The following is a 13333-nucleotide window of genomic DNA, read 5'->3' as shown; positions in this document are numbered from 1 at the left end:
GAAGATTAAAGAAGTGTTTGTTATCTATCTGCACAGGCCTGATATGAAATTCTCAGAGGCCTTTAGGATAAACACAATTCTGTGCGTGTGTGTGTATGTGTGTGCACGCGCGTGTGTGCATGTATGCCTTTTCTTCTGTGTAAATCTATCGTGGTGTTTGTATTTTGGTTTAAAATGTCTAGTTTCAGACTTGTTGGAGTCTCTGGCTAAGGATAATTGTTTTCAGAGTGAAGGATAAGAATTAGAAGATGTGGGCGGGATTTGACTAACTGCCTCCTAAGCAGTGTAGAATTCTCTAGTGTGGGGTCATCTTTCCAGAGAATGTGATGAAGGCCATCTGTAGGTTATGTTTAGGGAGACAAGATCAAGACTGCAAATGTGTTGTGCCCAGCAGAGAATAGTCAATGGTGCCCTCAGTGAGGGATGAGATTGCTCATCTTCTGGCCTTGCCTTTTAGAAGTATCCTCTGTGTGTGTGTGTGTGTGTGTGTGTGTGTGTGTGTGTGTGTGTGTGAACAAACTTTCTTTAGGGTCATTGCACAGTTAAGACTTAAAGCAAGATGAAGGGGAAAAGGTAGGGTAGCAGGATTGTTTCATACCTTCTGAAAGTGAAGGGAACTAACATTCCACTTCATGTCATTCCACATCAAGTCCTACGTATGAGTTTTACCGACAGAAATATTTAATTACAGCATCATCAAGATTAAGGCAGATTCTGCTCTTTAACATCAACTCAGTAGACCTGCTACTTTATTTAATACTGTTAAGGTGAATTCTTTCTCTGTGATCACCCTTCTTATGATACAGCTACCATTGGCAGAAGCAATCCTCCTAGTGTATGTGAACTTATAAGATCTTCTTGACTAAAAAGAGAAAGCAGTGTCACTTTACAGTAGGTAGAGAAGGGGAACAAAACTATGTGTGTGCATTGGAGTGCACAGTGAGGCCGTGGGGATTGTGGGGAAGAGAAGACAAAAGAAGAGGCTGAGACCATCAATAACTGGTTTTACCTTTTTAACAATTCACCAAGAGTTGGCCTTTTAACTACCACAAGCATGGTTCCATTTTTTTCCCTGGGTCAATAAATGAGAACAACATGAGTTATCTAAGTTCCTGCCGTTGCCATTGCATACATTTTGGAAGGAGAAGTACACCCACACACACCCCCCACACACACATACACTTGCACAGGCTCACATTCTAATTTCTATTTATATTGAATTGGAGGTTGAGTAATGATTGGAATCAAGGGCTAGAGCAGTGCCTCCAGAGAAGATGAGAAACAGCAAGAACATGGAAAATTGCTCCCCCTTTGATGATTTGCTTGATTAGCTGTGTTTTATAGAAAAGAGTTTGATGGAAAAACTCTTCACGGTGGCCAGGTGCAGTGGAAAGCTGCACCATCTGCTACAGTGGAGGGGACTGACCCGTCCTACTAATATATACAACTTGTTTTAAGTTACAGTCACTCTCAATGTACATTCGCCTTCCTATTGACATGGACACCCTTCTTCCCAGCTGCTGCAGCTTTACCTTTCCCACCCCTTCCTCCTCTTATCCCCGCGCCCCCTTCCCACTGCAGATGTCAAGCCTGTCCTGAACTTTCCCTGCCCTGTCATCCAAGTATCTTACATTTCCCTTCACCTGATTGCCAGCCCAGAACTCTTCTGCGGAAAGAAAGGAATAAGAAAAGTCAACCAGGAGGCTTCTCTATCTACTCTTCCTTATCTCTGATAATTCATCTTCTCTTCCTTATCTCTGATAATTTCCCACAAATGCATCTCTGAATTATGGCAACTACTCCCACTTATCTCCTACTTCTCCATTTCCTGAACTTTAGTCTTACAAAGAAATAACCTAGATACTCACTGGGATGATATTTGTCTCTAACGTAATCTCATCTTATTTCAGTCATGTGTGTGCTGGAAGACACACCTCATTATTACCTATGTATTGCCTTTTTCTTAATCTTTTATTTTGTGTTATGGATTCTTTTAAGAATTTGATCAAAAGCTCTGAGCTCTCTCCCAAGGAAAAAAAAAGTGTTCAAATGGACATATACACTCCTGAGAGGTCAAGATGAGGATAGAAAAATATTCATTCTATTTAGTGGCATGGAATTATGTCCATAGCAGGAATTAACATGTGGTTACCATAAGCAAGAGTGAGTGGGAGGTGGGAGTGGGAGAAAACAGAAACTACAGACAACACACTTTGAAAATTTCACTGTGATGTGAAGGAAAAGAAGACAGCAGATGGAGGGATATGAAGAAGGTGAGGGAAGCTTTGCTTTATTTTTATGTGAGTATAAATACTGATGGAAAGGGCCAAGTTGAGAGGAAGAGGTTGGATATATACAAGAGAAAATCGATATAGAATAATGTAAGGTTCCTGTGAAGGCAGGAGGAAATGGAATACAAAGTATAATAGACTTTTGTGGATAGCCACCATATAGAACATTGTTTCTATGGGGAAAATGCAATTTAGATTCCAAATAAGTGACTTACAAATGATCCTTTCTGCCACTACCATTTCATTAGTTTGAAGACTTGAGGGGTTGTTGGTTTTGCCAATAATATCGCAAAATAAAAGAGGAGATGGAATGATATGGTGGACTGCAAGAGCCCCAGTCCTGGCAGAGACACTAAAATGCTGGGTGACCTTGAGTCAGTTGTTCATGCCTCACCTGTAAAATTAAGAATTTAGGCCTAGAAGTATTTGAGGATGTGTTTTGCGGGGGTGGTGTTTTGGTTGTCATAACAACTGGGGTGCCACTGGGATTAGGTGCCAAGGACCAGTGACGCTGATTGTCCTGTAATACACAGGACAGGTTGTCACAACAAAGAATTGTCCCACTCCAAGCCTGCAGAGCTTCTGATGAGAAGCTCTGGACCATGGCTAGGTAACATCTTAGGACCTTTCCAGCAACATGGTCAACACTGTCTAAGGAGTTACAGTGAGTTAGATGCCACTGAGAATTTTTCAAATCTCCGGACAATCCTTTGGTTTTTCTCAAAGTGGGGTGGCTTGGCTGGTTATTGACTATTCAGCAAGCTTTTTGGACTAGGTGCTGTCACTACCATATGCCGGCCGAGACTGAAATACAAGTTTGACTTATCTCCATTCTTTTCCTTGTATTTCAGGTACTACTGGGACATTCAGCCCCAAGGTGAGTGCTTTTTGGCCATTTATGGTTTTACACTAATAAAGTGTGAATGGTATTGTTTACTTCTGCGTCTTCTAAATAAGCTTCTACACAGAGTGGCATTAGACATTTCTAAGGAAAGTTAGTGAAGTGTTTAATTAACCTTCACCCCGCTGGGCCCCCCTGCCCTGCTTTTTAGCAAGGAGAGGCTCTGATGCATCTGCCTTCTGAGTGGATTGGTGCTAGATTATTTTACAGAACCCAAGCTATAATATGCTTTTACTCCTTGAGCGTTGTCAGATGCCAACAGGATCCACTAACATTCAAATAAAATGGTGGCCGAGTCCATAATAAAAACCTTGGGAGGGCTCCAACTCAGCTAATCTTTCATTTGCTCCAGAAATAAATTCCAGTATGTTACCTCCTTGGTCACAGTGCTCTTCCACACAGCCTGTCTGTCTGGCAGCCGAGAAATGTCAGAAATGGAGCAGTGTTGAAATTCCCACTAGAACAGTGTTATCACATTTTAATATGAGCCTCACTGCAGCCTCGGTGCTTCTAATTGCTTTCAAACCATTGTTTTCCTGCTTTTGCTTGATGAACCCAGCATCTGGCATGATTCTAAAAACTACAACAGACAGCTGTGTACAAAATTTAAAAAAAAAAAAAAGGACAAGATTAGAACATATTCTTAAAAGGTTCAAAATGGGAATTTTTTTTTTCCGAGTTCAGTTTGAAGGGATGTCTTTAAAGTATATATATTCTTTCTTATTAGTGCTCTGGTTGAGAATGTCAGAAACATCATTCTGAATATTAACTCTTAACCTATTATAAATGGGGGATTTTTATTTTCTCAGAAAATCAGGGAGAGTTTTAGATCAAGCTTACAAATAGCTTTATGAACTATTTTGCTCTAAAACTTTTTAGTATCAATTGTAAACTTTCCAGTTTTTTCATTCTCTTCATATTGTCAATGTATCCATTCTCAGTGAGCATGATACCTTAGAGAAATTCAAATTGTGAGGAATCATACTAATTTTATGAAAATTTTAATTTTCCTAGATCATACTTTTAGTGTATTTCAAGTCTATTTAAGGTTTTCTTTAAAATGAAACTATAAGAAATAAAAATCTTACATGTTTAAAGCTTTTTGACTCTTGTAAATTGGTCATAGTATTTATAATATCTTAAATAATGTGATGTGATGTTATTGTATATCTCACTGTCCTAAAGCACTTATGGCTAAAAACATAGACTGAGAATAGAGAATTATATGTAACAATGTAGCAGTTTGCTCTGCAAAGTGTGAAATATGCTATTCAGGCAATGGCCCTGTATAGTTCAGGGTTTAACAGATGTTAACCAAAATCCACAGGGGGCAGAACATGAATGTGAACAGCAGAAAGGAATGGAACTATGAGGGTAGAATTAATTACCTAAAGGAGAAATAAAGAATTAGTGTCAGAACTATGGTATAGTAATGTGTTGAGAGGAGAAGAGCATTTTGGAGTTGAACACAAGAGATTATATGGGGCTACAAAGACAAAGGGCAAATCTTACCAGATTCTCATAAAAGTGGCATTGCAGCCATACTCCGGTTGACGGCAATTTCCACACAGCCTTTCTCTCTTAGAAAGAGGACAGAGGTAAAGCAGCCAAGGGACAATTGAAGAGTTTACTTAGAACAGAAAACTGTATTTGCAAACAATGATTGGATATATATATAGCAAATTCTTTGCTCAAGGCAGTAACAGGTCTCTGTAAGGTACTACAGGATAGTTTAGGAATATGAAAAGTATAGAAATATGTAAATAAGAGAACAGCTGGCAGAAGAATTTAAAAAGCCCTGGAAGACTAGGTAGTACTGGGAAGGGAGTGAGAAAGGACAAAAATGATGGCCTCAGACTTCCTTATCAATTTTTATCTATGGCAGGATCCTAGAGCAGGAAGACAATGGGATGAATTTTATTAACTCCAGGCATTTGCCTAAATACACACTTGTGTTCTTCAGGATATTTGAACTAAACTATAGGCTGGTGCCTGGAAGGAAAATAGTTCTCTTTTTTAAAAAAGATTTTATTTATTTATTTGAAAGACAGAGAGCATGGGCAGGGGGGTGGGGAGGGCAGAGGGAGAGGGAGAGGCAGTTGCCCCCCTGAGCAGGGACCCCGTGGCAGGGGCTCGATCCCAAGGCCCTGGAATCACAATGTGACCTGAGCCAAAGGCCGATGCTTAACCGATTGAGCCACCCAGGTGCCGTAGGAAAATAGTTCTTAATTATAAAAGATCTTTTTTTTTTTTTATAAATCTCTTTAGAGATTTATGTTTGAACATCTGATTATGGAAAAGTCTGTGATGAGTTGGTACAATATGCTTTAAAGGTTCCCTTTAAAGAAAGATGCTTGGGAGAATGGAATACCTAGGCATAGAGAAGATTGCAAATAAAATTTTTCTTATCCATCATTCCATTCAATCCCAGGTTTAATACGGTGGAGGAGTGACCATTGAATAGTGTCAGGGAGAGTCTTGTCTATTCTGGAGAAGAAACTTGGCATGGTAGAAAGAGCATGGACATTGAGGCTTGACAGATCTAGTTCAAATCCCACCTATACCATTTAGCTAAAGGTCATGTGACCTTAGCAAGTTGCCTAATTGCTCTGAAACTCAGCTTCCCCATCCATAAAATGGGAGATCGGCCAAACATTGTGCTAAGTCCTTTATATGCATTATCTTATTTAATTCTCAGAGCAGCCTTATGAAATAGGTACTAATAAACCCATTTGACAGACATGGGCACTGAGGCACAGAGAGGCTCAGAAACGTTCATTGTCATACCCTTTAAGGATTCTAACTTGGTCAGGCAGACTCCGTAGCATCCACTTTTTAAAAAGTAATAGCTTTTTTGAGATATAATTCATATAACATAAAATTCACCCTTTTAAAGTATGTAAGTCAGTGGTTTTTAGTATAGTCAATGAGTTGTGCACTCATCACCACTCTCTAGTTTCGGAACATTTTTGTCATCCCAATAAGAAACTCCACACTCATTAATAGTTCCAAACCCCATGCGCTCTGTCGCTGTATTTTACTGCCTCGTTGCAGTGCTGTTATGAGGACTAGTGGTAACATGTGTAAGTCCTAGCATGGAACCTGGACAGTAAGAAAATGTAGTTCATATTTATGACAGTGTTAATGGCAATTCTTTCCCTCACATTTCCACCCAAATTTTCTTATTGGTCCACTGTCACCTTTCTGAATGACGTTCATTAATAAAGAATGAAATATGGGGAAAATAAAACATAATCAAATAATTTATTACTTCAATGTGGAAGGAACATAAACGAAAGAGCTCTTTTAATGAGCTCAAATATGATTGGAGAACGTGGGAAAGGCTTTTTATTTTTATTTTTTAATAAGACAGATTCCTTTGACAATACAAGTCCTGTTTGCTTTAAGACCTGTTTTTCTGCTTAATGTTTCACTTAAAGTTACAAAGAAAATTCACTGGAATCTTTTACCATTTCATTAATCAGATACCCAAAACATGATATTGATCAAATGTTAAATACACATTAGTTTTACCTTTTAGATGGTGACAGTATGACTTTATGGCATTGAGGAAACTGATTTACTTCATTAGGTTTAGTTTCCCTTTTTATAAAATGAGTTCATTATCAACCGTTAGAGTTTAATCAAATTTGAATTACAAGGTATAATGTTTATAATTAAAAATTTATTGCTAGAAAAACATCATCATGAATATTAGAAAAATTGCCCACCATGGACCCCGAATCTAAAACAAATTACACAATATTTTAATAAAAAATTTAAGAAAGACCTTATGTATATAAATACATACAACAAAATCATACTTTTTTGTCCAATGGCCACTCACATTACATTTGTGATAGTGGTAAATATGAGCCAGTGAAATTTCTTGTCAGCTTGAAGATTCTTTGAGTGTTTTCATGAGTGGTGTAGAGAGTTTCTGAGATAATGATTCAGTATATTTTAACATGAAAAATTTCCACTGCGTGAATCTTAAAAATCTTATGAAATGGCAAACCTATATCCCTTGTCAATGTAAACTGATGCCTAAAAATATAGCTTGGAAAAAGCAAATAATGCAAAGTGAGTAAAGAAAATGTTATTATAAAGCCTTATTAACTATAGATTAAAAGAGATTTAAAAGGCATATCAACTAATGTGTGGACCTCATTTTCATCTTGAGTCAGATAAACTATAAAAAGTTGTAGCTATGAGAGAATTTGAAATGTGAACACTGAATATTTTATGTTAAGAATCTACTGTTGATGGGGCGCCTGGGAGGCACAGCGGTTGGGCGTCTGCCTTCAGCTCAGGGCGTGATCCCGGTGTTATGGGATCGAGCCCCACATCAGGCTCCTCCGCTATGAGCCTGCTTCTTCCTTTCCCACTCCCCCTGCTTGTGTTGCCTCTCTCGCTAGCTATCTCCATCTCTGTCAAATAAATAAATAAATAAAATCTTAAAAAAAAAAATCTACTGTTGATTACATCAAGCTAAAAACCTTTTGCACAGCCAAGGAAGCCATCAACAAAAAGAAAAGGCAACCTCCTGAATAGGAGAAGATATTTGTAAATCATGCATCTGATAAGGGATTAACTCCCAAGTATATAAAGATACAACTTAATATCCAAAAAAAAAAACAAAACAAAACAAAACCCCAAACAACCTGTTTAATAAGTGGGCCGAGGACTTAATAGACGTTTTTCCAAAGAAGACACACAGATGACCAACAGGCATGTGAAAATATGATCAGCTTCACTAATCATCAGGGAAATACAAATCAAAGCCATGATATGATATCACCTCACACCTGTCAGATTGGCTGGTATCAAAAAGACAAGAAATAACACGTGATGGCGAGGATGTGCAGAAAAGAGAACGTTTGTACACTGTTGGTGGGAATGTAAATTGGTGCAGTCACTATGGAAAACAGTTTGAAGGTTCCTAAAAAATTAAAAATGGAACTACCGTATGATCTAGCAATTCTACTTCCAGGTATTTACCCAAAGAAAACAAAAACACCGATTCAAAGAGATATATGCACCTCTATATTCACTGCAACATTATTTACAATAGCCAATATACAGAAGTAACATTCATCAATGGATGAATGTTTAAAGACAATGAGGCCGAGGTGCCTGGGTGATTCAGTTGGTTAAGTGTCTGCCTTCGGCTCAGGTCATGATCCCAGGGTCCTGGGATGGAACCCTGCATGGGGCTTCCTGCTCCTCGAGGAGTCTGCTTCTCTCTCTCCCACTGCCCCTCCTCCTGGCTCATGCACTCTCTCTCTCTCTCTCAAATGAATAAATAAAACCTTTAAAAAAATAAGGATGAAGTATATTTATACAATGGAATATTATTCATCCATTAAAAAGAATGAAATCTTGCCATTTGCAACAACGTGGATGCATCTAGAGGCTATTATGCTAAGTGAAGTCAGTCAGAGAAAGACAAATACCATATGATTTTACTTATATGTAGAATGTAAAAAACAAAACAAACAAACAAACAAAACAAAGCAGAAACAGACTCGTAGATACAAGAAACAAACTGTTGGTTACCAGAGTGGGTGAAATAAGTGAAGGGGATTAAGAGGGTGCCAACTTCCAGTTATAAAATAAGTAAGTGGTGGGGATGTCATGTACAGCATAGGGAATACAGTCAATGATACTGTAATAACTTTGTATGGTGACAGATGCTAACTAGACTTATCTTGGGGTCCATTTCATAATATACATAAATATTGAATCACAATGATGTACCCTTGAAACTAGTAGAAGATTGTATGTCAATTATACTTCAATTGAAAAAGAATCTATTGTTAATTTTTTAGGAGTGACAGTGGCGTTATGCTTATATATTTTTTAAAAGAGTCCTTATCTTGGAGAGTTGTACACTGTGATATTTAAAGATAAAATAATAGATGTCTGACTTCTATTAGTCAAAATAATATTTTGAATAGCAAAATAATGGATAGTCAATATGGGAGAGAAAGAAAGAAATGGAGTGGGGGTTTATATGAGACAAGATGGACCATAAATTGACTCTTGTTAAAGATGGATGATGTGTACGTGGGGGTTTCTTACACTATTTTGTACTTTTGTATGCATTTAAAATTCTTCTTAATGCAAAGATAAAAGAAAAAAAATTCAGGTTGAGATTAATAAAAAATGTGACATCATACTTTCTATTGTGAGACCTAGTACATTAATTCATAAACTACTTTATGTATCTTAGACACAAAATACATAGAACAGTTAGCTTTTACAAAAATTTCAAGTTTAATATTTCGTGATGGAGGGGCGCCTGGGTGGCACAGCGGTTAAGCGGCTGCCTTCAGCTCAGGGCATGATCCCGGCGTTATGGGATCGAGCCCCACATCAGGCTCCTCCGCTATGAGTCTGCTTCTTCCTCTCCCACTCCCCCTGCTTGTGTTCCCTCTCTCGCTGGCTGTCTCTATCTCTGTCAAATAAATAAATAAAATCTTAAAAAAAAAATATTTCGTGATGGAAAGAGCGTGAGTTTTGACAGCAGACCTGAATTCGAATCCCAGTTCCTCTATTTACCAGCTGTGCGAGCTATGGCAAGTGACATAACCTCTTCATCTACAAGATATTGCTAATAATATCTACTTCACAGTTATTGTGAGTTGTAAGGAATTAAAATGAGATAATGAACTCATGAGGAGTGCTTGCCGCCTGGTAGTCACTTACTCAAGTGGTAGCTGGTATTATTTTTATGCTTCAAAGTAGGGCTATGTGAGTGAATCCATGTACAGAACTTAAACTGCATATATTTCACATGTCCTCCCATAAAATTCATCCATTCCAACTGAACCCTAGTATAAGGCCATGTACATATTTGTGAGGTTTGCACTTAAAGGATGTGTGTGCAGAATTTTTATTGGTAGGCACTTCAGAGGTTAGATTTATGAGCTTGCTGCTCTGTAATGTCTGAGACATGTTGAATCGAAGCATAGATGTCATTTAACTTCTCGTCTCTTACTATCACATACTTGGAGCATGTAGTTATGACAGCTACAAGAAGCAAACCATTAAAGCAGCAAAGAAACACCATCTTTGCACTAAAAAAGGAGAAAAGGGTTTCCCTTTGAAGTTGAAGAGAAGTGTTTTTAAATTAATGGAGTGTACAGTGATTTTACTAAGTTTTATTTATGAAAATACTCTTTGCATTCATGCCAAAAGGTTTTAGCACAGTCGTAAGTAGGATTTATACAAAGAAACACAGCCCAAATTTATGATGTGTTTGCAACTGTAAGAAAAAGTCTGAATTTACAATATTTGTAATTTATTGTTAAATATCTTTCTATCACTATTCCCGGAATGCTAATATTTTATAAACACAAGTGTTGGTTATGAACCTAGAATATCCTAACCTATACTACTTTTTATAAAGAAGTCTTCCAGAATGTTTTCTATGTCTTTGGGGGATTTAATAGCGGGAAATGTACACAGGACGAATACTCCTGCCTTTGGCTTTAGTTCAACCTTTTAGCATCAACAATCTTGACAGTTGCTTTTGTGACTTGACTTCCTTTAGGCCTTCCCCCCTTTCCTTATTTGCTACATTTTATACAAATTAATCTGTGGAAAGTGGATATACACACAAGTTGTTTTTGAAGTTAATTACTGACTTTGATACCTTTTCAAATATATTACTTCCTGTACATCTACTGTTTGGGTTTTTTTTTTAAGGGTGGACCAGTGTATTTTAAAATTAATACACTGTTTTATAACGATTGTCAAAAAGAGTTAAGATTTGTTTTAAGTAAAAAGACTCATTTTTTTTTCTTTTCCATGTTAAAATTTTCTAAGATTTTTTATGTTCTTTCTAAATGCCCTTTCTGGAGTAGATGATATTGAAACAAAAGAAAAAGAACTGAATTTCATGTAGTTGAAGGAAGAAATCACTGGAATCAGATGCTGCTGCTTTCTATATTCTCTACGCAGTACATTATGTACAAGTATCGTTTGGAATAGCAAAGACTCCAAACAGCCTGAATGCCCAGCATTGGGCACTAGTTAAATAAATTACGTCACATTCATTTAATGGAATGTTACATATAGGTTAAAAGAACATAATACATATATACACGTGTAACATGTGAAGCTCTCCAAGGCATATTGTTAAGTGAAAGGCAATTTAGACACATAGTGTACAATTTGTTTCTGTGTGTGTATATACACTCGCCTTGCATGTGTGCTAATTTTTATTTATGTACAGAATATTTTTTGGAAGAATACACATGAACCTATTAACAGTGGTAACCTCTGCTTGGGGGGGATATCCACATGAGTAGAAGAGAGAAGCATCATTATTTATATCCTTTGGTACTGTTTGAATTTTCACCATATGCATGTATTATTTTTTAACTAAAATTTGGTTAAAATGAAAAATGAGATACATCGATATGTGCTGATGTGGAGGAACCTCAAAGATAAATGAATAGGAACAAGAGCAGAATACAGAACTGGACAGATGCTACCATTTGTTTAAAAAAAAACACCACTAACACAGACACTTGTTATATTTAGATAGAAAATTTATAGAACACCCAAAAAACCTCACAATGGTTGCCTCTGGAGAGAAGAACCAAGAGAAGGGAAGGAAGGTGTGATTTTATTATATACCTTCTTGTAATGTTTAAAATTTTTGCTCTGGGCATGCTTAACTTTTTTTTTTTAATCTAATAAAGAAGTTTACTATAGTTAACAATACTGTATTGTATATTTGGAAGTTGCCTAGAGTAGATCTTAAAAGTTCTCATCATAGGAAAAAAAAATTGTAGCTGTGTGAGGTGGTGGATTTTGACTAAACCTATTGTGATGATTATTTCACAATATATACAAATCCTTATGTTGCACACCTAAAACTAATACAATGCTATATGTCATTGGTATCTCAGTAGAACTAGGGACAAAAAAGAAGCTTACAAAAAAACTACATTTAACACAGTCGTGAGTTCTTTTTCGGTAGAATCATGATTTGGTAGTTTCATATCTGTCCAAGGGTTTGCTTGGTTTTTTTTTTTTTTTTTTTTTCTTTTTTTTTTTAATATTAAATTTNTTGTCTCATTTATTTTTACATATGAAATTAGAGTTTGAGGACCAGCATATATGGGTGTATTGGGCTGACTTATCACTTGAAAGTGAATTTAAAAATAAAAGATAAAGTAGTATCATATAATACCCATGGTCACCCATAAAGAATACCTTTTTTACCCTATCTCAGTCTTTTTTTCCCATATGTGATAATTAAAAGTTCGTGAAAGTTCTTGTTTTATGTAAATGGCAAAGAAAATAACGTAAATAAGTGAGTGCTTTAAGCTTCATTAATCTGGGAACTTCTGCTGAGAGAAAAAAAAAAACAACTTATAAGCAATTTCTCTTAGAAGGTATTATCCCTGGACCAATACAGAAAATCAGGTAAGGAGTACAGTTTCCGAACAGATCATTTTGTCATAAGAATTAATCTACTTCAGGGGGCGCCTGGGTGGCACAGCGGTTAAGCGTCTGCCTTCGGCTCAGGGCGTGATCCCAGCATTCTGGGATCGAGCCCCACATTAGGCTTCTCCGCTATGAGCCTGCTTCTTCCTCTCCCACTCCCCCTGCTTGTGTTCCCTCTCTCGCTGGCTGTCTCTCTCTGTCAAATAAATAAATAAAATCTTTAAAAAAAAAAAAAAGAATTAATCTACTTCAGGAATTCTGCTTCTAATGAATTTTTATGTTTTGGACACAAAATATTGAGACAAATGTGTAATGTGTGGTTAATTTGAATACAAATTTGGTTTTCTGCATAAAACTTCTGTGAGTAAGTTAAGTCTTTGGACTTGAAAGCCAGTGAATTTGTTTGATTTTTGGAGGCTAAATAATGTGATGGTTGAGCCAAATTATAAAGCATTAATTTTTCACTGTCCTTCCCGTCAACACGTGCTTCTCTCAGAAACTTGTTTAATAGTTATCGTTTACCAGGATGGCTGGAGTATCACTAATGCAGGAAGGGAATGGCTTAGTTATGGACAAGGGGATTTATATGATATGAAAAATGAAGCTTCCGGTTACTGCTGACTCTTGTGAGGCAAAGAGTAAAAGGACCAGTCTTCGAACCTCCCCTTGTCAGCTG

General features: G+C 36.9%; 1 protein-coding gene across 1 annotated transcript in view; it reads left to right on the top strand.

The window, feature by feature from the left end:
• SKAP1 (src kinase associated phosphoprotein 1) overlaps positions 1-13333 on the top strand; it is a 269450-nt gene that overhangs the window by 52734 nt on the left and 203383 nt on the right. The window contains exon 3 of the mRNA XM_040640750.1: positions 3143-3168. Within this exon, the coding sequence (XP_040496684.1) occupies positions 3143-3168 (26 nt within the window). The remainder of the gene's footprint in view (positions 1-3142; positions 3169-13333) is intronic.

The sequence above is a fragment of the Ursus maritimus genome, unplaced genomic scaffold, assembly GCF_017311325.1.
Source record: "Ursus maritimus isolate PB19 unplaced genomic scaffold, ASM1731132v1 scaffold_24, whole genome shotgun sequence".
NCBI classification, from domain to species: domain Eukaryota; kingdom Metazoa; phylum Chordata; class Mammalia; order Carnivora; family Ursidae; genus Ursus; species Ursus maritimus.
This window is presented reverse-complemented; position numbering and strand designations above follow the sequence as displayed.